General features: G+C 50.1%; 9 protein-coding genes across 9 annotated transcripts; 4 read left to right on the top strand and 5 right to left on the bottom strand.

Annotated features, from left to right (window-relative positions):
* Positions 1 to 35: 35 nt before the first annotated feature.
* On the bottom strand, positions 36 to 1,973 carry M437DRAFT_55667 (general substrate transporter; the record flags this gene model as incomplete). Its single annotated transcript, XM_041022911.1, has 6 exons — positions 36 to 447; positions 502 to 521; positions 571 to 1,077; positions 1,134 to 1,451; positions 1,507 to 1,815; positions 1,872 to 1,973. 6 exons carry the CDS (start codon positions 1,971 to 1,973, stop codon positions 36 to 38), a joined length of 1,668 nt encoding a protein of 555 aa, XP_040877028.1.
* A 1,468-nt stretch (positions 1,974 to 3,441) lies between these two features.
* M437DRAFT_68624 (heme-dependent catalase) lies at positions 3,442 to 4,630 on the bottom strand (the record flags this gene model as incomplete). The annotated part of the gene is made up of 2 exons (XM_041025145.1): positions 3,442 to 3,753; positions 3,806 to 4,630. The coding sequence occupies 2 exons, from the start codon at positions 4,628 to 4,630 to the stop codon at positions 3,442 to 3,444; spliced, it is 1,137 nt and encodes a 378-aa protein (XP_040877027.1).
* A 1,507-nt stretch (positions 4,631 to 6,137) lies between these two features.
* M437DRAFT_55398 (uncharacterized protein) lies at positions 6,138 to 7,371 on the bottom strand (the record flags this gene model as incomplete). Its single annotated transcript, XM_041022866.1, has 2 exons — positions 6,138 to 6,742; positions 7,254 to 7,371. The coding sequence occupies 2 exons, from the start codon at positions 7,369 to 7,371 to the stop codon at positions 6,138 to 6,140; spliced, it is 723 nt and encodes a 240-aa protein (XP_040877026.1).
* Positions 7,372 to 11,168: 3,797 nt separating this feature from the next.
* Positions 11,169 to 12,222, top strand: M437DRAFT_77766 (NAD(P)-binding protein; the record flags this gene model as incomplete). The annotated part of the gene is made up of 4 exons (XM_041026874.1): positions 11,169 to 11,193; positions 11,246 to 11,658; positions 11,795 to 11,879; positions 11,936 to 12,222. 4 exons carry the CDS (start codon positions 11,169 to 11,171, stop codon positions 12,220 to 12,222), a joined length of 810 nt encoding a protein of 269 aa, XP_040877025.1.
* Positions 12,223 to 13,694: 1,472 nt separating this feature from the next.
* M437DRAFT_55543 (uncharacterized protein) lies at positions 13,695 to 14,892 on the bottom strand (the record flags this gene model as incomplete). Its single annotated transcript, XM_041022896.1, has 3 exons — positions 13,695 to 14,498; positions 14,553 to 14,654; positions 14,722 to 14,892. 3 exons carry the CDS (start codon positions 14,890 to 14,892, stop codon positions 13,695 to 13,697), a joined length of 1,077 nt encoding a protein of 358 aa, XP_040877024.1.
* A 2,021-nt stretch (positions 14,893 to 16,913) lies between these two features.
* On the bottom strand, positions 16,914 to 18,621 carry M437DRAFT_68619 (protein serine/threonine phosphatase 2C; the record flags this gene model as incomplete). Its single annotated transcript, XM_041025144.1, has 2 exons — positions 16,914 to 18,060; positions 18,116 to 18,621. The coding sequence occupies 2 exons, from the start codon at positions 18,619 to 18,621 to the stop codon at positions 16,914 to 16,916; spliced, it is 1,653 nt and encodes a 550-aa protein (XP_040877023.1).
* A 546-nt stretch (positions 18,622 to 19,167) lies between these two features.
* Positions 19,168 to 20,883, top strand: M437DRAFT_12768 (DUF654-domain-containing protein; the record flags this gene model as incomplete). Its single annotated transcript, XM_041018677.1, has 1 exon — positions 19,168 to 20,883. A coding segment is annotated over one exon (1,716 nt), but the record flags the coding sequence as incomplete, so codon positions are not given.
* Positions 20,884 to 22,380: 1,497 nt separating this feature from the next.
* Positions 22,381 to 23,747, top strand: M437DRAFT_55432 (ICE2-domain-containing protein; the record flags this gene model as incomplete). Its single annotated transcript, XM_041022870.1, has 2 exons — positions 22,381 to 23,088; positions 23,142 to 23,747. 2 exons carry the CDS (start codon positions 22,381 to 22,383, stop codon positions 23,745 to 23,747), a joined length of 1,314 nt encoding a protein of 437 aa, XP_040877021.1.
* Positions 23,748 to 24,448: 701 nt separating this feature from the next.
* M437DRAFT_68616 (NAD(P)-binding protein) lies at positions 24,449 to 25,597 on the top strand (the record flags this gene model as incomplete). The annotated part of the gene is made up of 6 exons (XM_041025143.1): positions 24,449 to 24,569; positions 24,618 to 24,644; positions 24,700 to 24,760; positions 24,816 to 24,904; positions 24,956 to 25,226; positions 25,282 to 25,597. 6 exons carry the CDS (start codon positions 24,449 to 24,451, stop codon positions 25,595 to 25,597), a joined length of 885 nt encoding a protein of 294 aa, XP_040877020.1.
* Positions 25,598 to 25,690: the final 93 nt, after the last annotated feature.

Raw genomic sequence — 25,690 nt, 5'->3', positions numbered from 1 at the left:
TTTTTCCTCAATTATATTACAAAGAGTCAATGAATCTACTCTCCAATGTTAGGCGGACGGCCATCAGCCGCTCTCGTGCTCTCAGGAACAAAGTCTGTGCCTGAAACATCGTGGATACCGTGAGTAGCAGTGGCAGGAGGTACCTGCATGTTCTCGACACGGCGTTCGCTCTCCATTCCAGCAGCATCTGCCTTCTTAATGCCACGAGCGCCGGAGGTCAGAGCGAGGGCATCTGCGGTGACGAGTTCCTCGTTCTCAGGGGGTGTCCAGCTCGAACTCTTCCAGGGCTTGACGTGGAGGATGTACATGGTGTCAATTTCTTCCAGAGTACGTCCTTGATGTTCACAGAGGAAGAAGTAGGCTACGAATGCGCCTGCAAAGTTACAGGCAGCGAAAACGTAGCCGTAGCGGTAGTCGATATCGGCGGTGATAAATGAGGTAAAGAATCTAGGTTCATGTTAGCAAAATATGAATATAGATGATGGAATAGGACTTCCTTACGCAATCAAGAAGTTCCAGATCTTTTGGGGTGTTAGCATGGTTCTAGAAATACACTTTGAGTGTACTTACCCAGTTGGAAGCTGTGGCGATACCCATGGCCTTTGCGCGGTAGCGGGTGGGATAAAGCTCTCCCACAACACACCATACGATCGGAGCCCAGGTAGTAGCGTATCCTGCAATGAACAGGCAGGCGAAGACGATCATTACTGTACCAGCAGTGTGTGTGTTTTTACCTGCATGGAGTTCGAAATGTCCAACACTAGCAAAGACCATAAACATTATAAACATCCAGAAGCCACCAAAGATGAGAGCTTTGCGACGTCCAACGTTCTCGACGACCCAGAGACCGCCAAAGGTGCAGACGAAGTTGACAGCACCGAGAATCGTGGCTGTAACGAAGCTGTCGCTGATGCCGACTGAGTCGAAGATGGACGTTCCATAGTAGAAGAAGAAGTTGGCACCAGTCAACTGCTGGAGCATTTGTAGACCAGCTCCAAGAAGAACACGGTATGTCATGCGAGGACCAGTAAAGACTTCGTACCAGGGGTGGTGGCCACCTTGTTGCTCGACATCAAACTGTAAATCAAAGCGTTAGCGTGTTTTTCGTCATATAGAAACGCTTGTGACGATACCTTAGCCTTGATCTCTCTCAGCTCCCTGTTAACAGCCGAGTGGTTCTGTGAGGTTCCGTAAACACCGGCGATAGTTTCTCTAGCCTTTTCAACATTTCCTCGGCGGTAAACCCAGCGAGGACTTTCCGGGAGTAGCCAGATGCCTGTAGCCATAACGACAGACCAAACGAAGCCAATGCCCATAGTGATACGCCACGAAGCAGGTCCATTAATGTTCTTGGTACCGAGGTTGATAGCATCTGCGACCAGGATACCAAGAGTGATGAAAAGCTGATAACAAGACACCATGCTACCGCGGATGTTCTTAGGGGCAGTTTCCTATCAAGCAAATTAGCATAATGCTGCTGTGTCGCATGTCAATAGGTCAACTTACACTCATGTACATAGGAGTCAAGACGGAAAGTGCACCGACACCAAGTCCAGCGACCCATCTGCCAATTGCAATCTGGTACCAGTGGTGCGTTGATGTCATCTGTACGATCATACCAATCCAGAAGACGATGTTGCCAATCAGGATACACATCCGGCGTCCAAGCCTATCGGCGATGGGCGCAGCAATGATAGCTCCGAGTAGAGTACCGATAGACAACAGGCCAACAATTGTACCTTCTCTCGAGGAAGAGAATGCTCCATTCTCACCGAAGCGGTCTAAGAAGTCTCTCATTTCGAGGAAACCAGAGATCTGGATATCAATTTGATCAGCAAAATTCTATGTGCATCTGCAATCTGACTGCTTACCTGACCAGTATCATAACCAAAGATCATACCACCAAGGGAAACGATCAAGACCATAGCAATGACTTTGAAGTTGTAGATATGTGTAGGTCCATCATCCTCCATTCCTTTTTCTGTGGTGTCCATGGTTCGCTGAGCAGTTGTTGGCGGTGTCGTCGTACCGCTGTGGAAGGAGGCATCGTCCTCCTTGTCCTTCTTACTGAACAAACCCATGTTGGCGGCTAAGGGCTATACCAACGCGGAGAAGGTTTGGGGTTGCTGTGTGGGATATCACAAAATGTGGAAAAGGACCGAAAAGTTGTATGCGGAGCATTCGTGGAGAACTGAGGATATATATTTCGAAGACGATCTTCATGAATTTTCTTTACTCAATAATCATCATCTCGCAGGACCCGCGAACTGAGGTCATACCGTCTCAGGGCCAACGATACGACCTTCGGAATGCAACTAAACCGGGTACCTTGAGCATCCTTCGCGAGACCCGTGATCGATATTTCGTCGGCCGAGCACATCTTTTAGCCAGGACTTACCAATTCTCCGCCGTGAACTGTATTTTCTAGACACAGCACGATGTCATTGACAATATGCGACGTCATGGCTGGGAACTTTTGAAGAGACCTCGTGCCGTGCACGAGGACCCGGCCATATCCCATTGGTCGGCATCCCGACGAAACGATCGGATCACGGGCTTGGCTTTTGCAGGGCTGCAGAAGCAGAATAACTTTCTACCAACCTTCTCTCTGCGTCATCATAAATCAATACTTTACTGTTGTACACAGGAACAACGACTATGCGCCAGAGCTGAAGGCATTTGCTTGCACAGCAAAGTCTCTCGATTGATGCGCGCAGAGAGGAAACTGCCCCACTTCTCTTGAGGTGAACCATGGAGAGCGTTGTGGAGAGGGCGTGGGAACTTCAGTGGAGACTCCTCCAGTCCTCAAGCGAAAATCTCACCGCGCAAAGAGATCGGCTTGAACTCGTATCAAAAGCTTTATATCAGCCGATCACCTTGCCCAACGGACTTCGTGAGATGCCTTGTTGGACAACTCGGCAAGCCGGCCACATCCACGTCCTACGCGCAACGACAACTGATTAAGCATCCGACCGAAGAACACTGCCACAGACCGGCTAAGAGATCCGAGTTCTATCGGAAGCCGAATGCGGGTACTTGAGATGCGGCAGTTGTATCTGCCTCCAGGAGTACCTTCAGACGTCTTGACATATGACGAACAATCAGCACTGCACAGACTCTGCCCACGTAAGCACGGTTTTAGGGCAAGACGGTGAGATATCGACCTGTTCTGAACCCAAACACTCTGAGACTACCTAGGTCCTCATGCACTCAAACATGTAAGGTGTATACCATGGGAATACACAATATCACCAGGACCCAGAACAGCGTCCGATAGAAAGCGATGATTGATCAGCTCTGTGGATACGCCACTGCTTCTAAGATTATTTTTGTAGTGTACACTTCGCTCCCTGCTGTAGCTGAAGCACGGTGGAAGTTGTAGGCTTTCGAGATATGGAAAAGAAGTGATGGTCATCATGAATGTCACTGACCGCCATATATCTAGTTTGGTATTTCGTCAACACTCCGGACATCCTCCGACTTTGAGACGTTGATCTTGTCTCTAGTATTTTTGCTATGTGGATAGACGTCCTTCCTCAAGCGATTGATGCCTCCTAAAGGTCTATGTGCGGCTAAACCCCTCCACGCATCCAAGGACATATGATCCTCCCAATAGACCCGTCGTTCCTGACTGAAGCTGTTTTGCGCAGGGAAAGTAATGATACCTAGGGATTGATAAGGACTTGTAGCCTCATCCCACACCACACTTCCATCCTCAGTAGGATGATGAGCTGGATCGGTCCCAAGTTGGATCTACATATTGTGAGTCAATACTCTGCTTTGTTTCACGGGCGAACTTTCTCACCTTGAACTCGTATTTGGCTTCTTTGCCACCAAAGTAGTCGAACAACCAGTCCGACAATACACACGATGGGTCATCGTTCTTGACTTTGTCAACGGCTGCTTTCTGAGCCTCTAGCACAGGAAAAAGAGCCATATGTCCGTAGTATCTGCCAAATCGGAATGCTGACTGGGTGTACATGGAATGAGATATGATGTTGGTGTTCGGAAGCATATAAGGGGCATGCTGCTTCACCAGATCCGTTCTCATCTTCAAATGTCTGCCCAAGGCTGCAGGATCGTCAAAGTACTTCTCGCGCAGACTCATGATGTCTAGAGTCGTGTCGATGTCTGTCAGTTCAATGCTAGGAGCATTGTTGAAAAAGAAATCCTGTGTATTGACAGAGTCGTCGACGCCTTCCAATCGAGGTCCAATGACACCAAAGACTTTCAGACCTAAACCGCGAGGACCAGCTTCCTGGTCACGTTGAAGAAGATACGGTTCATTTGCATATCTTGCGGCAATATCATAGGTCTTGCCTGGCTCTGCAAAAATGCCTTGACGAAGATGCTCTGGCAGATCTTCGTGGACTTGCAGCGTACCCTTGACAATACCCTGCGTCTTGACATGGGTTGCTCTGAATGCTTTCCTGTGGAGATCGAAGTTGTGCTTTTGCATACGCGCCATGACCTCTTTGATACGCTGTACTTTCTCTTGCTCGTCTGGCTTGATGGTTTCTACACCTTCAGCGTCCCAGGCAAGGTAGGCGTCATTGGGTGGTGCGCTGGACAGACTACGCTTGACGTCGGTCCAAGCTGAGCTCACAGTCTCCTTCAATGCTTCTGTCATGGTTGATTATAGTATATGTGGACTGAGTAAGGAGCCTCACAGGCAGGTCCCACGGAGTTCATTCCTTTTGATGGAATATCTATCACCGTACGTCATCGAAACGGTAGCTGCCGGAACTGCCCAGCTGTATGAAATATGTCGCGTATGCAAATGCAAAAATGAAGCTTCAAGATTTGCGTCTCGTTGACGAAAATCGCGTTGTCGTTCTCCGTCGGCGGTCCGTTATATTTCAAGGAGGTCTGGTGGTGTATAGACGAATCATCTCTCATGAGATGCGAACCGAAGTAACAGATTTGGAACGCTTAGAATGAAGTGCTCCTACCACAACACAGATTGTTGAATTTCTGCTTCTGAACGTGAATAGAACTCGCATATCGGTCATGGGTTGGTTCATTAGCAACCAAGTTGTGCACTGGTCGAAGCACAGGGCCGTTACCGACAGACTGGGTCTCCTAGAAGCTCTTACGGCCGAGTACGTACGGCCGACACGTATATTCGACTCTTCCTATATCCCATCAACCATGTTCATCTAGTGCCTGTACACCTAGATCATATAGTGCTGTTGAGCACTCAGCTTGCAACGGCAATACCTCTGGATACCTTGGTACATGCAGATGGAGACAGCTCTGAAGAGTTGACGTGATACCGTTGGACGACCTCAAAATTTGGGACACTAAAAGCCAGAAACGCGTTTTGCTAGGCTGTGTGCAGGCTTGCTGTGAAAGACTTTTTTTCTGAGGCGACCAGTTCGCTATTGCAGGGTGACAAAGATTGTCTGAGTACTACTTGTAGGACAGAGCAGAATGTAAGCAAAGAGATACGTTTGGCAGAACGTTCTGACGCCAGCTGGATTCGTGTTGTTTGCCCTATCTGAATGTGATTCTTCTCGTGGACGGTTTGGCGAACGACCCGACAGAGTGGTAGCTTTGATGATGAATGTTTCTAGAGCATCTGCAAGGGTGACGCATCTTTCAGCTGATTCCGAGATCAGCACGAAGTTCTTCGGAGGTCAGAGCATTCGGCATGTTCTCCCTTTCGATGTCGCTACACCATGCTCATATGAGCCCGTAATTGCTCTCGAACCGCCTCACATATCTACGAAAGTATGGCCTTCCTATGGCCTCCTCCAGGCGGTATGGGTCGACGTGTCAGTTTGTGACGAATCTAGCAAAGCTCACATCCCAGGCCAAACAGACTTGTCCAGTCGCGCCCCTCGATGGAAGACCAACTCCGAGTTCTTTCGAACTGAGAAGACTTAAGAGCGGCCTGTCAACCTGGCCTACGACCTCGAGTACGCTTCCGTACAATGACGACAATCTGCTCCATCGATCAGGCCTTCGGACGTCTATGCCCAATCAACTGGAGGAGGAAGACGTCTGCTAGGATCGGGAATATATGAGGAGCCTCCATTGTCAACTCGATTTTGCCCCCTCTCGTTCCTTTGCCCCCAGACGGCAAACCTGCGACACTGATTAGTCAAGGCCCATCTATGGACCCGCCGGTACACTTACAATGGGATGTAGAGTTGCAGATTCGTGTCTGACATCTCCCTTTCACAACCAGCAATCAGCTCTTCGAAGTCGACTTCTTGCATTCCAGCCCGACGACAGTGCCATATACCCAAAGACCTTAGAGTTTGCAAAGCTATCCGCTTCATATCCCTGCCTATCTCCCTCAAGCGAGGGTCTTGGTGCCATTCCCCGACAGGCAGCTGCTTAGGTTCCATGGATATGTTGACAAATCCGGCGTTGGCCATGTACCTCGACAATTCCGTTCCAACTCTTGGATCTTTGTTGTGCCTTTCCAAGGCCTGACTATAGATGTTCCACCATCTTGGAAGATATTGCAAAGGTCTTCCACTACGCGATTGGACATGGAAATGAGCTTCGAGCATCTGAAGCCAGCCGCCTCTTCTCAATCGGTCGTGGAGGTCTTGTACATACGCCCCCCATCTGGTTGAATCGATACTGTCTGCAAGGAAGCGTGAGTTGACAAGGTCATACTTGTCTCTGGCAAGTTCTTCCTGATCGTAGCGAAAGGCGACGTTGAGGTTCCATATTTTCTTCACCACTCCGGGCGACGATCCTTCGGTATGGAAGATGTCGACAGCGACTACCTTTCAGCAGGTTAGACGAGCTTAGTGTGAAGACACGACTCCATCGCTATCATGGCTTACCTGGCATGCAAAGTCATCGTCCTCGGAGCTAGACGATCCTGGCCCTAGCTCTGATTTTTCCATCACCTCTTCGGCCCATTCAATGCCACTGCCACTCCCACAGTCTAGTACAAATTCCGGAGTCAAGTCGGTTGGCAGAAAAAGACGTCTTTCGAACAGTCGAGCGATGATGTCGTAGAAGTCGGCTTGTCGGTTGAGTTCATCCTTTCAACAAGTCAGCCTTTGCGATCGCAAGACCGTGACAGCCTGCAACCCCTGAACTGCTCTGCAACTTCGTGGTCTTGTCTTATCATGTCTCTTCGGGATTTCCATGAACAACACAGTCCAGCTTGCCCTCTAGTGGACTTCTGCTGATACGCAGTCGCGTTGGGATATCGGTATTGCAAGCAGAAGATTATCCTGTACCATATGATACCCACTGTCAGGCTTTGGAAGCCCATTGATCACTCACATCATCAATAGGTACACAGCGTATACCATGCTGAACTGAGAAAGCTAAGAAGTCTCTGCCGTATTCGTGCACTGAGGCACCACTCCGAGGTTGAGGCTGGGAGTTGGAAGTCATGCTGCTGTAACTATGTGACAACCCGACTGTGCTTCGTCACCTCTCAAGAGGGAGAAAAAGGTCCGTTCACGTTGTCCGGATATGCCAAAGTCAGTGCAAGAATCGAGTCAAGTCGCAACCTCAAGTGTGAACTTTTGGCAGCGACGAAGGATGAACAATTGGCAACTTATCAAGGTTGGCAACGCAGTGACACACGTTCACAAAACTCCTGCCAATTTACTTGTCCGATGCGAACGCTGTGCCTCGGGGTGCAAAGCCTATGTTTCCGAGGAAGTGCAAGACAAGCCGACGAACGTTGTGCGTTATTGCCATAGAGAAATTACACTCAACAGCGGAGCCACTTCAATATGATTCAGGCGACTTGCTCGGCTATCACAAAGCCTGACCCTCTGGTCGTGTGCGGAGCTGCTGACATGATCTTCCCACAGCCGACAAGCATTGACATCTGAAGACAACATTCGAGTCGCTTTGCCAGGATGAGCATGCCTATGTGGCATCTAAGTTTGATATGTTTGTTTTGCTGATCTGTATTGCATGGGCAAGCAGGTCGATGAGAGAACGCCATGCAAGCACGTACTCGTGGCTGTACCCACTTCGGAGCGATCAATCTACAGGTGGTACCTGGAGACATGTCAAGACAACCTTGTTTGGAGCCGGTACCGTCATCAATTTAGCATGTGTGCTGCAAGCGTCATGTGGCTGTCAGTACGCAACATCCTTCAGACTTCTACTCAGAGCACGGTACGTTGCATAGTGACCATCCTACTGGTCAATCAGACAGTCGCCCTGCGTACTCTAACAGTCGTCCAATGAGCAGCACGTCGCAGTGTTGCTCCGAACTCCTGCAATCCAAACACATGGTGTAGCACTGTTGATTGTAACCACCCGCAGCTGTCAAGTATATGCTTGCTGTGCTCTGAGAAGATAGCGCAAGCAGGGGCCTCCAGCTACTGGTCGCTCAGCCAGATTTTCGCACAAACCTTGGGTCCGGTCCTTCACCGACTCCATGGTTGCGGTGCTTGCAATGCGCTTCTGCCGTTTCCCATGAGAAGACACGGGAAGATCTCCCTCACACACACACACACACACACACACTACACATCGCACTATCGAGGACTTTGAACGGCAAGAACCCGTCTGCGCTTGTCTCCTTCCCTTTTCATCCAGTCATGGATCGCACTCTGGAAGTCGAAGAAGGATCCCGCACTGGTCAGTGCGCCGGATGAACGTCTGGTCTTGATCAGTAAACACGACGCATATTTCTAACCTCCGGGTACTGCCATATCGACACTCTGACGGAGACGTCTAACGTAGACTGTTGAGCTTTGACCCTTGTGTTCACGGTAGAGAATTCAAGTTGCACGTTCTCTGGTCGACACGTGGAATACCCCTTGCGGATGCGAACAAGTAAAGCCTTCCGTTCCCATCACGGCGACACCCGTTTATACCATTGCTTACGGAGTACAGGAGCACGGTGTTACTCTAGGTAGCAAATTAGTAGGCCGGTGATTACCGGGCAAGAATGCTTGTGTATCAACCGCCAGTAAAGTTCACAATGTGACGCATACCTAGCCTGAGGCCAAGTATGAGTATCCACCTATTTAGTCCAAAGTATCATAAGGAATGCCCTACGCAGCAGCCACTTTGCTAGATGGCATAGCTTTATATTGAATCCGCATTGGCAAAATGGCAGGTATGCTTGCAATCATGACCGATTTGATAGCTAGCCTAGCGAAGTTGTGATTAGGTCATGAAGGCTCAAGGGCTATCGCGCTTAACAGCTTATGCATGCACTGATTCCAAATTTTTCAATACACCTTCACCGCAACTCTTCTTTATACTTTGACTTCGGAGTAGGACCGTCAATTAGCTTGCCGCAGCTTTGTGTCGTGCGACGGCTAAGTTGGACATGCATTTTGACAACAACAATTGAGCTCATTGCGTTCTCGCTGTACATTGCAGTATGTGCTCTGCAAATTCTCTCAGCTCAGATGCTTGAATCTAAAGGTAATAACCATCTGGCTGTTATCGAAAGCATGTATGAAGCACTATCAGGATGGCCACAGTCCGGATGCAATACGCGTATGCAGCCGGTCAAACGCAACAAAGTGACTAGTCAGCGCAGGGAAACCATGACAGCTGCCTCGTGGCTGCACACCAATTCGCGCCCTGAGATCGAACCTTCCACCCTTCGACTACAAGCTTCATAATCTTCGACCGACATTCGCGCCTTTGAGTTTCCCGGTTAGCAGCAAACAGTGGCCAACAAGTCTCGAGACCGACTTCAGAAACAACCAGATCGCGTCCTTGACCGCACGAGAAGCACACAAAGCTCCATACACATCCGATTCGGACATGGTCAGCGAGGGAAGACATCCACACCGATGCCATCACTACGCATAGTGGAACATACACTAGATGATGGCTGCATGAGACTTCTGTCACGTTGTGGTTCCTTCAAGCAGGATCGCACGCTCAATCAATCAAAAGAGGTGGTCACGATCTAGCAGCCCAAAAACACAAATAAATCATTTTAGTCCTTGAGAGCGACAAGTGAACAACCGGACAGATTGTCCGTGACTGCATGAACGAGAGTGCGCGCTGTTCAGAACATAGCATGCCTACGCTCTCGACCCAAGCGACTAAGATTGATTCACCCCTCCTATGAGTGCTGTCGCGACAATTAGACCTACAGAGAGTTTTGAACACAATCGACAATGATCGATGGACGTCCGTGGATATGCACTGTATCTTGTTCCGAGTCCGGGTCCCGACCATCAAAAGGGTCCAATCGGAAGGCTCGTCTCTGATATCACGGCCGTGATTTCTGAAAATGGTCCATAAAGAGTATCATATCCGATAGCTTATAATCCACGATACCTGTTCGAGGTTCGAGTGGCTACAAAAATAGTGAAATTGGACGAGACTCTATGATGAGGGCTGCAGGTAATTTATACCTTGACTACTGTATGCATGTACTATCTCGCACTATCAGGCCGAGCGAGTCATCTTGAGTGCATTAAGAATCCTTCCTAGGCTAGATAGACTCGCCGTATAATCTTGGTCGTCATACAGTAGCACAATAGTCCGACGAGGTCTAAAAAGCATATCCAGTGCAGTGCATATCAATACTTCAAGCCTCGTTCTGCTCGAGAAAAGCTGTTCATATATGCAAGCCATGCCAGATGCATGACAGTTGCCAATGCGATTTCCCAAAAGAGAAGGGAAACATCAAGGTGATGCATCCGGCTCGATTTAGAAGAGGTCCAAGCTCAAGCTCCGGTCGAGCCGAACGTTTATCACCGAGGAATCTTCTTCGTTCTCGTACTCCGTTCATGCCTATTGACAAGAGGTATTTGGTTCAAAAGTCTTCGGTCTTATCGGGCAAGCCATGTTGCAAGATCAGGTACCTGGTGTGTTGGCTGAAGCAAGCATGACGAACATGACTCCCAGCAGGAAGCTGCCTTGTCAAAAGCGGATAACGATAACACAGGAAGCTTGCTCTATCTTCTCACGGAGCCTCAATGATAGAACAGAGCTGTTGATCCGGCTAAAATTTGCGTTGGGGCTCAAGATGGTCCTATTAGTGAGCCAAGACCTGTTCAGCAAGTAGTGAGATCGTGATGCGAAATGTGTCGTTCAAGCGTCACCATTCGTTGCAGTGATGTCACGCTTAATTACATCACGTAGAACCACCCACTGCAGCTATATCTTTTGCTCCCTGAGCTGCAGATCTGTTTTCACACATCAACTTTGACAGCTACTTTTGAAAAACTAACTGTCTCAAATCAATCATCATGTCTGAAGGCCAGTTTAAGCAGGGTATGTGCCTTGTCCTCGAGAGCGGGGAAGCACAACAACTGACAACAAAAAGGATTCGAGATCCCCGTCGACCACCAGAAGCCTCCTGGTCTCCAGAAGGAGCAGAAGGGTCCTGATCCCGTGAACGAGCACCTTCCCACCGAAGATGGCGGCTTCCAGCTCTACAAGGCCGCCGGCAAGCTGGAGGGCAAGAAGGCCATCATCACTGGAGGCGACTCCGGTATTGGCCGTGCCATTGCTATTCTCTTCGCCATGGAGGGCGCCGACAGCTTGATCGCCTACCTTGAGGTCGAGGAGGCGGATGCTCAGGAGACCAAGAAGAAGGTCGAGTCGTACGGCCGCAAGTGTCACTTGCTCCAGGTCGACCTCAAGAAGAAGGAGGAATGCCAGAAGGTTGTCGACACTGCCCTCGAGAAGATGGGCGCCATCAACATCCTTGTCAACAACGCCGCCTACCAGAACATGGTCGAGGACATCAAGGATCTCACCGAGGAGCAATGGTAACTTTTCACTGCCAACATTCTAAGACACTATCCACTAACAAACTCACTGGGAATTCACGTTTAACACCAATATCCACCCCTTCTTCTACCTCTCCAAGTACTCTCTTCCTCACATGAAGAAGGGAGACACCATTATCAACAACGCTTCCATCAACGCTTACATCGGCCGCCCAGACCTCCTTGGTGCGTTCAACGTCAATTACGTTGCTTGATTATCCTTACTGACATGGATCGACTAGACTACACTTCAACCAAGGGTGCCATCATTTCGTTCACTCGTGGTCTTCACAACCAGTACGTCGGCCGCGGTATTCGCGTGAACGCCGTCGCTCCCGGACCTGTCTGGACTCCTCTGATCCCTGCAACTATGAACGAGAAGGCTCAATCAGAATTCACCTCACCATTGGGCCGTCCTTCGCAGCCTTCGGAGATCGCCACCTGCTTCGTCTTCCTTGCGTGCGCTGACAGCTCGTCCATCTCTGGACAGACCCTCCACCCCAACGGCGGTGTTGTCGTCAACGGATAAGTGTATCGGCACACAATCCTCTTTGCTGAAAAGCAATGCGTCGAACAGAAGCAGACACGAGCATGGAAAAACAGCATTTGCTATGACCTAGTTTTAATGAGTTCATGAGAATGAGACAGCATCATAATTCAAGCATTCGTCTCCAAATCAAACCATTCTTGCTTTTTCGTACTCAGACTTCTGTGATAGATATGGGCAACACTACACTTGTAGTATGCTTAAATTTTCCTTGCTGTCGCTATCAACATTCTTTTGCGGTTTTATGACTGTCGTTGCACCTTCTTCCCCGTGTGCAAAAAGGCTGTAACGCGTGTAGCTGTAAGAAGGAATATATCCGCTAAGAGACGGCATCTCTACATCTCTCTTTGGCCATGTGACTTCTTCTAAAAATAACTATACCTTTCTACATTATAGCGGTGCTCTTTGCTATAGTCAGAGCATCATAGAATTACATGCTTTAGCATATATGGGGTTTGATTGTTCGATGATATAAGTATTTACTACACTTATGCTTGTAGCATTTATCCTGGTATGCGGCAATAGATAGCGAATCTAACCCTAATCAAATCTTGTCAAACCCGGCTACTATGAGCGGAAAGGAAGAGAGGGGGTTGTATTGACAGATCGACCGTCTCTTACAGTATTCGAAGATCGATGCCTGCTGCAATTTTTCTACTACTTGTGGTGACTACACTAACGCGTGTCTCATAGTCACTTCAAAATCGCCTTGACAAGCAAGGCAGGCAAGAAGACAATCAACTACAAATTTGGACCACGAAACATAGAACACAGGGTACTTGTAAACATTGATGGCCATGAGCTTCTAGAATGTAATTATATCCGAACAAATGAAACGCAGCGATGGTATCTTCCTTTGCACATGAACGCCTTTGATGACTTCTATTCTTCTTCCATTCTATCTTTGTCCATGTTGTATTAGATGGCAACGACGATCAGTGTCGTGCTTGCCTGTTTTGGACACTCAAGATCGAGTGGCTTGTTGTTGCTCGCTTGTGGAAAAAGAGCTGTGTGGTTGTACAGGGATTTATTTGGGCCGAACTCTTTTTGGACAAAAACTTGTCTCCTCAATCGGATTGTGAGTCGCGATGCTGAGAATTAACTTTTGACGAGGGTGGGAGATGCTGCTCGGTAGCCCACGTCTTGTTGATGACCTGATGTCTATGTGTCGAGACTGAAGTAGACTGAAGGCACTCATAGTGGTGTGAGTTTGTGGCTCTCTGGCTCTGGAAGACAGAATCATGTGTCTCTGGTGGGTCACGTATGTGGTGCTGTTTCCTTGACTTGACCGAACATTGATCTTGTTGGATTTTGGACTAGTCTCCTCGTCGAATGCGTAAGCACACGAGACTGGTCAAATGCATGATCGTTCGTGGAATCAGAGGCGTCTGTAGAGAGCTGATGAGAGAACATCTTCGTGAAAAATCAGAATATCAATTATCCATCTATCAGAATCAAAACGGTCGGGAGCTCTGTGGCCACCTGGTATTCTGTGCCTTCTCCAAATCCTGAGTCGAGATGGAGATTTCAGTCCAGCCTCGAGAGTCATCGTCTGCTGATGAATCAAAAGTACGGAACCCATCGCCAGGACGAGATCTAGACAAAGGCAGTCCCTTGAGTTGAATATCCGGCACCATCGAAGGAGTTTTTCTGCTGCCGTGACCACGGCTGCCCTGAGAATAAGATACCGACTTTGCCCCTTCAAGACACTTCTTGAACAGTGGTCTGAGGGTTGCGAAATTGACGGCGGCGATACCAAGACCAGGTTCGAAGACACTGTAAAGGGCGAACTTTGCGCTTTGCTTGAAGAAGTGTTTTCCAGGACGAATACCTTCGACGTAGCCGAATCGAATAAGCGAAACAATGCTCCCTGCTGCTCCCAACGCGAGCAACAGATATGCCCAAAACTTTGTGATGCGGGGCATGCTGAGTTTCCAGATGGTGAGGATAGGTAGCAGAGCCATGATCCAGTCTGTCGCTGCATTTAGAGCGGTGTGCACATAGGTGGCAGGAATAACAACTCCCGTGACTGATATGCATTTGTTTTCGACAGTGTGTATGAGGTATTCTTTTGGGTCTCCGCAGCCAAAGGTGATGATGCCGAAGTAGACTAGGCCGAAGACGGTGCTGACGGCCATGCAGATGTAGATGACTATTCTCTGCCAGGGTTCAATGATGATGCGTAGGAAAAAGAAGCCCAAAGAGATCTTCAAGAAGACTCCAGTGATGGCGTAGGATCCGGAAAAGGCGATAATATCCTTGGGTAGAGATCAATAGCTGCAGATTGGCAGGTCTGGACTTGGAATACTTACTGTGACCAGGGTAGAGATGCCACTGACGTTGTTGTACTTTTGTGGTTGCAGTTCCATCCGAGTAACATTTATGATATACCCGCATTGTACTGTAAAGGCTGTCTGTTGGTGTTCTTGTCAGCATGGTTCAGAAGCATTTCCCGAGGTGCCGCAACCAGCCAGTACCTACAATAGCAAGTATGATGGTCCAATCGTCCCTTCCAAAAGATCTCATCATGAAGCTGCGAACGTAGATTCGCAGAACTGCTGAGACCCATGCAATTGCCAAGATGGCTACTGAGCCTGTAAAGAGAGATTGGGGTACCGTGCCCAGATTGTCCAGAGTTGGGACCTGATCCATGGTGATATAGCAAAACTAATTGTGACGTTCTTCAAGGCGGTGCTCGAGCATAGAAGGCGATGTAAGATATGCGGTGGAGGTTCTTGGGGGCTCCAGCTATCTCATGGCCTTTACTGTATCGTTCACAGTCGACAGAGAGCAGGATTCAGGCCTGTCGTCGGGCTTGGCTTGAGGAGATAGCGGTGAGTGTATAGATCAATGCAGAGAAGGACGCAAACCTGGGGGACGTGCCAGACCTACATATGTACATTCTATGCTGCGCAGTATGTGCACAGATCAGAACCTTGAAGGCCTACCTCAGCAGACCTAAACATGGATCGACACAAGATAGGCATGACTAGACATTTGTTTCCTTCAAAACCCTACCTTGTTGTTGACGCACGCCACGAGTCGCAGGTGCTGTGTCCTGAGTGTACTCCGAAACGCCGTTATGGTGGAAAGCTGAGTTTAACTCTAAAAAGTCATGTTGTAGCATGAAACTCTAGCATCGGCTGTGTGAGCCCTCCTTCGTACAGGCAAGCCAAGCAAGATATCACAAGGTATCTTCAAATCTTAATCTCGCACATGGTGTGCACAACTACTAGTTGTAAATTGAGAGTGGCTGGAAGATCAGTCGATCCCAGAAGAAAGCAGCATTTTTCTTAAGCCTTGAGGCTCTACAATGCCGTGAGATACCGGTACTCGAGTACATCTGCAAAGTTTCGGGAAGAAGGGTTCGAAAACGACCGGACGTTCGTGTTCCAACATTCGGATGAACAGTGGTCATTCTGACATGTACTCGCCTGACTCCTGAGCGGATCTTCTCCGACTCAAGCAATTCCCTGGGCACCTCCGTGCACAAAGCCATCAACAACGCATTCATCGAGTGAGCCGCTCCAAGGGCATTGAAAAGCGGTTCACCAAGACTGACCATGTGGACTGCAGTGACATTAAAACTCACAAAATACTCCACCCAGTCAAGATCTTGGCGATAACTGGCGCAATGATAATTTCATCTCACTTCTCGGCACGTCGATGATGTGGGATTGCTATCTGTAAATAGAAGTGTTATATCGCAGAGAACTGAGAAGAGGTGCCTACTCATCACACGGATCTCGGAGCCTCATCTCCGGGAGCTGGAGGTGTGCCATCTCCACGTGCTGAGGACACTCACAATTTAACGATCAACTTTCTCTGGTAGTGACGTATCACTGCGTATGGAGGTGGAACAGAAAGACACAATTGCTTCTCGACCAGATGTCGGTCCGTAAAGCTATTCCAAGGTACCTAACCTTCTTTCTGCATTGCAGTGGCATGCAGAAACTTTGTGCAGCCGTATTCGAGTTCGAATTCGCATTCGTCTTGACTCTGTCAGAGTCTACAGCACACCATGAGGAAAGAGTCTTTGGTCGTCGGGGCTGGAAGTGAGATTGAGACTCTGCACTGTGCAATGGCTTGCTTGTACCCGTCGATCGTGCACAGAGCAACCAAATCTCTTGGAAAGATGATCTGCGCGGGCAGGGCAGAAAATCTGGAGATAAGAGCGATCGAATGGTATTGATTGATATGAGGCTTGGATCATCACAAAGCATGGAATTTGACGGCTATGCAAGGAACCAGAGAAGGAAGGATTCACAATGAGGCTTGCAACCCACGTGGATGCCCAAATCTTGATTGAGTCAGGGGCGGGGGAGACTGTATGAGCCAAGGAAGGTTGATCGAAGAGATAAGATGACACAGAGTTTCGTGTGCAGAGGAGGCATCTGGAATGTTTCAAGAATGTTGGAGCGACTGTCGACATGTTTCTGCTGTTCATCAATCAAAGCTTGCTCGATAGATGGCTCGGAGAGATTGCTAGTTCTCCATGTCTACGGCAGACCTCCCAGAACGCACACAACTATCCCTGATGAACCCCTCTCTATACATTCGGAAGATGCCCGAGACCCTTGAATCATGTCAGATCCTCCAGACCAAACCTTTCAGCCCCTAATGTTAAAAGACTCCCGCAATGCAATGTAAATAATGACTTCCGTTGCGCCACCTCAAAGTTTGGGTTTCACGGCCTCGGACGCAAGGGCGGATGCTTCCTTGTTCAACTCCACTCTACCCGTCCGTTCTGGGCCGCCTTCACCAAAGAAGATAACTTCGATAGTCAGGTCATCACGATATCTGCGCGAGTATGGGCTGGGCAGAGTGAGTAGCGCGGATAGTGTGTCTGTATCCTTGCCGCCAAGGGCATTGCGTGCTAGGTGCGTGGCGGCATTCTTGTCTTCAACAACGAAGCGCTGGAACTCAGGGTCGTTGACACCCCATTGTTGCTGACGAATAGGAGCACGCTGTCCCGTAGCATCCTCTCCGCGTGCAGCACCCTCGACGTTGAGAGCAGAAGCTGTCTTGTTGGAACCGAACCACGACTTGAGCCAGGACTGGTTCTGCTGAGGAGCAGTGTGAGCTTGTTGATCGAGCCACATTCCAACCAGACCGACGACCTCTTCATTTGTAAGCATCTCCCACAGGCCATCTGTGGCCATAACAACAAAGTCACCCTTCTCAGGTTGGACCTTCGTGGTGGTGATGACAGGCTCGGCAGTGACGTATGGAGGGGTCTTCAAATACTTTGAATAGGAGCGAGTGAAGAAGTTCTTTCTCAGGAGATCTTGCGTCTCCTTGGACCACTTGTAAACCGCATCTCCGAATGCACGGCTAGGCTCAAGGCCGCCGAGGATACGACCGTTGTGGGTAACGTAGGGTTCATTGGGGTGCTCCTTGCGCAGACGGGCATTTTCTGAATCAGTTCCACCGGTCTGGTCGACGGAAAGGGCAGTTGCAGTCCACTTGCCGCTAGCGCCACGACGGCCAAGGACGGCACGCGAGTCGCCAGTGCAAGCAACGCGGAGCTCCTTTGTGCGACTATCGTAGAAAGAAAGCAACGCGCATGAGCCAGAGAGTGCAGGAGCAAGAAGCTCGGCAGCCAATGACCTTGACTTGGCAGTCTGGACTTTCTTGACGCTCTCGTGAGTGATCTCGTAATCGAGCAGAGTGAAACCCTTCTTAATGGCGGCGTCGACAGCATCAGGAGGAGGAGGCTTCAAAGATGAATTGGCGGTGGCAGCTGTGTAGGTTGTGTTCAATTCGCGAGCGACATAGGAAATGAGGGTCTGGCGGAGTTTGGCAGATGTGGTCCAGCCACTATTGTTTGAGGTTAGCAAGCGGCGGCAGATGTGAGATAGCTGGAGAGACGTACGCATGACCGTCAAAGACACCCCAGAACATCCAGTCACTGCCTTCGGATTGACCAGAAACCGACTCGGGAACGTGGATGATCTTCTCGGCGTGGTCGTCCTCAATGGGGTCATTGCTGGGAATCTGGACAACGTCGTAACGGACAACACCAGAACCTCGGCCAACCAGATAAGACTCTTGGTTGGTGCGGAGCTTCTGGGTTGCCTGCTCTGCAGTCAACATTTCAAGGACCTTGCGACCGTAGTCGTCCGTCTCCTTGTGCAAAGGTTGGTTATCAGGGATGACACTGGTATAGAGAGCGCCTTGCTCGACTATGAGGGCGCGGCGCACAGCATCGGCGACTTCTTCAGACACGGGACCAGTAGCACCAGGAGCAGGAGGAGAGGCGTAGTTGGTAGACGAAGCAGAGTGAGCGGGGGTCGAAGAGGAAGACTGGCGGTACTGGTATAGGGCAGCACCTCCGACAGCAACAGCACCGACGGCTAGGGAAACACGGCGGAAGCGCATGGACGAGGGGGAGGACGAGGAGCGGGTGGCTAGCGAGCGATGGAAGACGACATTGCCGGCGACTTTGGAGCGAGAGACGTTGGGGCGGCGGACTGCACGCAAGTTCTGAACGACAGCACGACGCATTTGAACAGGATGCGAATGTCGCAACGAGGATGCGACGAAGGCAGTCGAGTCTGGAGTCTGGGGAGGGGGGACCTAGACCTAGACCTAGCCCGAGCGAGTGTCTGAATCGCTGCCCGTTTGCTAAGTTTGTCACACACGAAGCAGTGAAAGATTACAACTTGAACAAGAAGTGAGCTTGTATCCACTACTGTTGTTCGAATTCCACGTTCAGCAGGACCTCCTTTGATCTTGTCTCAACTAATCACAATCCTGAATCACAACAGCCGAAAAACACTCTATCTTCTGATGGGAGTCTTGATGCGAGAGTGACAAAGTTTGGCACATGCTCAGCAATCTTGAATACGTCACCGATCTGACGTGAAGCACAAGATCATTTGACAATCGTCATTGTCTACACGAAACAATCTGTGCATACCAACCATGTCGTCAAGAGCACTGAGAAAGGCCCAGCGCGAACGCGAAGAGCAGGAGCAGTTGCGAAAGCTCCAGGAGGAGCAACAAGACCAAGATGACGAGTCTGACGAGGAAGAAGCTCCTGCTGCTGCGCCCTCCAAGCAGAGTCTGTTTGCCATGTTGAACCAGGACGAGGCTGAAGACGACGATGAAGATGACGATAAGCAACCCGAAGAAGCAGAGTCAGAAGATGAAGCCGAAAAGCCCACCCAGCCTACCCAGCCAGCACCGAAATCTACCAAGTCCAAGAAGAAAAAGAAGAAGGCAAAGAAGGCCCAGTCCACCACTGCTACCTCATCCAAGCAAGACGCATCGCTCGACGACATCGACCTCGCCCTGAAATCGCTGAGCACAAAGGCATCTGGTTCTGCCACTCCTACGAACACCGCCGATCCTAGCACTACCGAAGTCTGCCGACTACTTTCTGTCGATACATCCTCGCTCCATGCCGCCAACGAGATGCGCAGATTCTTTGGCCGTGCCGCACTCGAAGGCGACCATGATGACGACAATGCTGGTGGACGTAGAAGAAACCGTGGAGGTGCCCAACAGGCTGGCTTAGCTGCTGCTCTGGGCAGAAGACCTGGTCAAGGTGGAAGGAGCGATGGTCTCGCTGCTCTCAGTCGCCGTCGCAACATCTTCATTCAGGGAAAGGAAGAGTGGCCCGTCGCGACTAGCGGTGGTCTCGGCATGGAAGTCATTGAAAAGAGGTCAGACGGCACTGTCGAATATGCCTTTGTCCACAACCGCACATACCAAGATGTTCAGGGCCAATTCGAGACTTGTGTGGCCTCGATGGATCCCCAGCGTATGGTTCTCCTACTTCAACACAACCCCTATCACATCAGCACCTTGCTGCAGGTCTCAGAAATCGCAAAGCAAGAGCGCGATCACACCACTTCTGGCGATCTACTAGAGCGTGCTCTCTTCTCCTTCGGCCGTGCTGTTCATTCTACCTTCTCTACCAATCTTCAGCAAGGCAAGGCCCGTCTCGATTTCCGCCGTCCTGAGAACCGCGAATTCTGGTTGGCCGCCTGTCGTTACATTTCCAACCTGGGCATGCGCTCGACCTGGCGAACCGTCTACGAGTGGTCCAAGCTATTGCTCAGTCTAGACCCTGAAAGCGATCCTTACTGCATCAGTCTCGTTATTGATCAATACGCTATCCGTGGACGTCAACCTCAAAACTTCTTAGACCTTGTCAACAACCCCATCTTCACATCCAAGTGGAAACACTTGCCCAACGTCCAACTCAGTCGCGCTCTGGCTCTGATCAAAGTAGGTGATGCTGCTAAGGGCAAGCAATCTCTCTATACCGCAGTCAGTCGATTCCCTTGGGTGGTTGCTCGCCTCTTCCAAGAGCTCAATCTCGACCCTCCACCTAGCGTATGGGGCAAATCCCCACGCACCGACAGCGAAAAACTGCATTCGGAGGTTTATGCCACACGCGCAAAGGACCTGTGGAATACCCCTGAGGCCAGCGAACTCCTTGTCGAAGTCAGCTCGGCAGTAAGCAGTGAGATCCCCGATCCGCCTGTGGTAGACAGAGATATCACTCTGAATGAAGGCAGGCATGTATTGATGAGCGACACACCCGCACTCATTGCATTGCTACCTCGCTCCATCACCGCCAAAGTGACCTCGGCCTCTGACCCCTTACCGCCTCCTGACAACATCTCCACCTACACGCCTACCTCAGCTATGTCACATCGTGCTGCACAGCAACCCTCTGGCGCTTTAGGCGGTGCAGCAGAGAGCCTCCGCGAACTCCAAGGCCTCTACCGTTTCTTCTCCGAACTATTCCCATGGTTCAATCCTACAGGTGAAGGCGAAGAACGCCCTCAACCCAACGAAGAAGAAATTGAACGCCGTATCGCTGAAAGTGGTGTTCCTGAAGAGGTTATTGTTCAACGCACACAGCGCTTGATGGAGTTGCAGCAGAGGTTGATTTCTATTGGTGGGCCTGAGCCTGAGGTCGAGGCTGCTCCTGGAAATGAGTTCGCTGCTACTGTGGAAGATGCGGAGGAGGACGAGTAATCGTTTTCGGTCAGGATCAAAAGTATGACTGTATGATAGATAGGTTGTGTATATTAAGCTCCCCATGTGAAATACCCTTGAAGTATATCTATAACAATACACAGTACTTTCGAACAGCGAATAGCGTCCATTGAGAGTCATTCATATGACGCCTCTCTCTGGACAGGCCCCCGAGCCGAACAATATCGTGCATTTCAGCAGCTCATACATCACTCAGTTCCCAGTCTGGAGCAACCGACTTTGGCGCAAATAGGATTCCTGCCCGTAAAGGCTTCTCGTCGCGATCTTACCTGGAAAACTCATTCTGAATTCCGACTAAACGCGTGACGCGAAGGAGAACAACCGCACCGTCTTCTTCCAAACTCCCTATTTATGCTATTGGCATGGTCACACTTCATCTAGAATGGTCCTGCGCATCCCAATAGCTTGTGATTTCCCTACGGCTTATGACAGCAGAGCGGCAATCTCATAATTGTGACGGGCTTGGGCACATGAGAGGTTGAGAAACAGGATTTGCGGTAGACTGCAACCAATTATTGTATCATCGAGCATTTCGGGTGGTGGCTTTGCTGGTCTCGGCGCGGGATGCAAGAGTCGGCAGAGGACAGCTCCTTCCGCAATTTCTCTGTCGTCTCGTGGAGTCTTTTGCATGCACTGCAGACTCTCTCCGATGGAAACAACAAGTTTCTGACGAACAAAGCGACGAGAGCAACAAGTCGACGGCCTTTCAAGATTCAGAAAGGTCTTGAGGAAATCGAACAGGGTCATTGGGTGGAGAAGGCAATTTAGACGACAGCACGCGACAGGAAGAGGACAACGTGCCCCGAAGCTCAGACAAAAGTGCTGCTCTTGTTGACGCCAGCCGACTGCGACAGGAATAAATACATTTCTTCCACACGGCCTTCCAGAACTCCAGGTCGTCGCGCACGCGCCGAGCAGACAACCCCGGACGAAACAGGCGAAGTCAGTCCAGAACTCAGACAGCCTGTCAGGACGCAAAGGGCGGTCAGAGGCATCCGGCGGCAGAAAGAGTTCAAGCCACCACTTTGTATGCGCTGCTTGGTCACAACATCTCCTTCGAGTCTTCTCCGACCCTTCCGGACCCCCATACACGCTGGTTGAGCGTGTGGCCTGGACGCGCCCATGTGGTACATCACGCGCATCCTGTCGGCGCTCCTGTTTTTGTTCAGCGTCGTTTTCACCATCCCGCTGGCCTTTGATGTCGGTGGCCGAACCTGCGGCCTCGCCTTTTCCCTCTCGCTGAGCGCCTTCTACTTCTTCTACTCTGCGCTACGACTTGCTACGCCCGATAGCTCCAGACTCCGCTATGCCCTCGTCAACATCATCGCTGCCTCGCAGTGGATCGTCATTCCGACCCTAATGATCTGGAGTCTCAACAAGTTTTCGATCGACTCGGACGCGAGCGCATGGGTGGAAAAGACATTCAGTGGAAAGAGAGCGCAGCACGATACATTCTATGCATGGGTCTTTGGTAGTGACGGCCTGGTGCAGTCTCTCACCATCGGCGGCTGGGACAAACTACTGCGCTGGTCGACGCCCGTCTTCCAGTTGAGCGAAGGCTTCTGCAGTCTGCTCGTCATTCAGGCTGCAGGTCAAATCACAAGATATCTGGTGAACCGTGAAGGAGGTGATGGTTGGATGATTGGACTGCTGATCACTTCTGCCTCGATTATATCAAGCTCGGTCTACTTCCTTTGGAGAATCACCACTTTCCCGGAGCTCGGTAATGTCGATGCTATCCTGATCGGCGTTGCTATCACCTGTGCCTTCTTCCTGTGTGTTTGGGGAATCGGCAGCGGTAAGGGTAATCCTGTCGAAAGCTCGCTGCTTGTAAGTCACAGTCCATCTTTCTCTTCCCCGTCTAGCATACTGACTATTACCAGTTTGCCTATATCACTCTGTGCATCTACCAGATCTTTACCGACTACCAACCCTCGAATCCGTCACAGCCCGTTGCAGTTCCTGCCGAGCCGGATTTCCCTCCATTGCCTCCGATCATCATGGCATCCTACTCAACTTTGATGCACGCCCTTTCTACTCTGCCGTCTACCATTCACACGTCTTTCAATTTTCTGTTCGCAGCCATCATGACAATCACCCCCTCCGTCATCATCTCGCTGGCTTACCGCCTCTTCGTTATGTACGCCTCTGCCCGTATCATCCCGGCTGTGCGCGAATCTGGAGCTCGTGCGCTTTCACAAGAGCCATCTCTGGAAGACAGCGATGGCGTCGGTCAGGTCCTCGGATTCCTCAGCTATTTCAGCCCAAGTATCCTGATTGCTGTATACACCAGTCTCTTGATGCAACATTTTGCTTCGGCTTCTGCCGATCATCCTGGAGAATGGTGGACCAGTCAAGGTGGAGATGCAGGCAGCAACGTCTGGAGGTGGGCAAACTTAGCTGGTACCATGGCACTCTACGCAGTCGAGTTATACCTGGGCAAGGGCCATGACGACAGTAGCCTCACAAGTCACTGGAAGATTGACTGAGAGGTTGAAGATTGTATACGCAGGCGACACATGGAGCCACAACTGAAGAACAGCCAGTGATGATCACAACCAAGTCAACCACTCACTAGGCACAAGCTGGGCACGATGAGGTGCCCTGCGAAGACTAGTCTTTTCACGGACTATAAGGGACGATGAGGGCCCTGATCAGACCACAGCAAGGACTCAAAAAGAGACTTGGATAGAATGCCAGCGGATGAAAAGAGTCCGAATAGAGGCAGGCCCTTGACAACAAAAGCGACGCGGGACGTATGGATGCTTTCTTTAGCAATCCAGATTTGTTATTCTGAACAGCAGCGAAGCTCTTTTCTATATTCCTCTTGTCCTTAATTTTCCATCACAGCAAAAAGCTGAATCAGATACCACTTCATTCTTAGCAATACAAAACCAATGCATCGTAAGAAAGATCAAGGACCACAGCACATGACTTTTGCGTAAAAAGGCAAGCGCAGCCGAGGACGTATGCATGCATGATGCTGATCGCTGTGAGTTTAGGTCTACGTCACTGCTGATCATCAACGTGGGACAGCTATTACTGTTTTTGCATGAACAGCTCTCTCAACCTTCAAGAAACACATTTCAGACCCTTTTGTCTTTGATATACCTGCGATCGACGGTTTGCATTTGCCCAACAGAATAATACATCAATTTGTTCTACGACTACACTTCAAAGCACACACAAGATGGCTGAGACTCACCACTTTCATGCCCACAAGCTCTTCAGCATGAAGGGCCAAGTGGCTGTCGTGACCGGAGGTGGCTCAGGCATTGGTTTGATGATTACTCAGGCTCTTACTGCAAATGGTACGATATTCCTGCGCAACGTCCAAAGGCTTGACTGACTCCCACTAGGCGCAAAGGTCTATGTCGTCGGCAGAAGTAAGTGTCATCCACAACAATGACGCAAACCAACCAATGCTGACATGTATCAAAGACCTCGAGAAGCTCCAGACTGCCAGCAAGGAGCACGAACCTGATCACGGAGAGATCATCCCGTATGTCCTATTCCAGCAAGATTTATCACGAAGACATTACTGATCACGCGACCAGTATTGGAGATATCGATGTTACCAAGAAGGCCGATCTTGAGAAACTGGTCAAGCAGATCGAGGAGAAGGAGAAGTGTATCCACCTGCTTGGTAGGTTTCGTTTCGTGATATAAGCTTGCCGAGTCTAACGGGGTGTTATAGTCGCCAATGCTGGTGTTCCTGGACCTAAGGCAGAGCCTGACAAGGAGGATGCTGGAGAGCTCAAGGACAAGCTGTGGCAGGGTGAGTCTGTCGAGGAGTGGAACGACACATACTCTACCGATGTCACATCGGTCTACTTTACCACCGTCGCCTTCTTGCCTTTGCTGCAGGCTGCTGTCGAGCCTAAGGGTTCTGGAGAGAAGTTCAGCGCATCCGTTATCACCACTTCGAGTATGAGCGGTATCATGCGTCACGCTCAAGGACACTTCGCGTACGTCAAAACTCTTTCCGATGCTAGGATACAAGCTGATCACCATTTTCCACAGCTACAACGCAGCCAAGGGTGCAACAGTGCATCTGACCAAGCTGATGTCTGCCGAATTCATGAAGGTCGGCGTTAGAGTCAACAGCATTGCTCCTGGATACTTCCCCAGCGAAATGACAGCCAAGAGCTCCGACGACAGACAGAAGAGCGATCTGCCTCCTGAGAAGGTCGCTGACAAGGGCCATGTGCCTCAGATGCGCGGCGGACGTGACGAAGAAATGGGCATGCTCGCATTGCTACTTGCAAAGAACACTTACATCAATGGCGAAGTGATTGCTATTGATGGAGGCGTCCTTAACATGCTGGCCGGACGTTAAACAAGTACCGTGGGCCTTGTGGCAAGAGTGGTCATGAGGCTAGATAAGGAGAACAGTACCTACAACGACAACGTTAACGACAACGAAATGATG

The sequence above is a fragment of the Aureobasidium melanogenum genome (genome assembly GCF_000721775.1).
Source record: "Aureobasidium melanogenum CBS 110374 unplaced genomic scaffold scaffold_22, whole genome shotgun sequence".
In the NCBI taxonomy this organism is placed as follows: domain Eukaryota; kingdom Fungi; phylum Ascomycota; class Dothideomycetes; order Dothideales; family Saccotheciaceae; genus Aureobasidium; species Aureobasidium melanogenum.
This window is presented reverse-complemented; position numbering and strand designations above follow the sequence as displayed.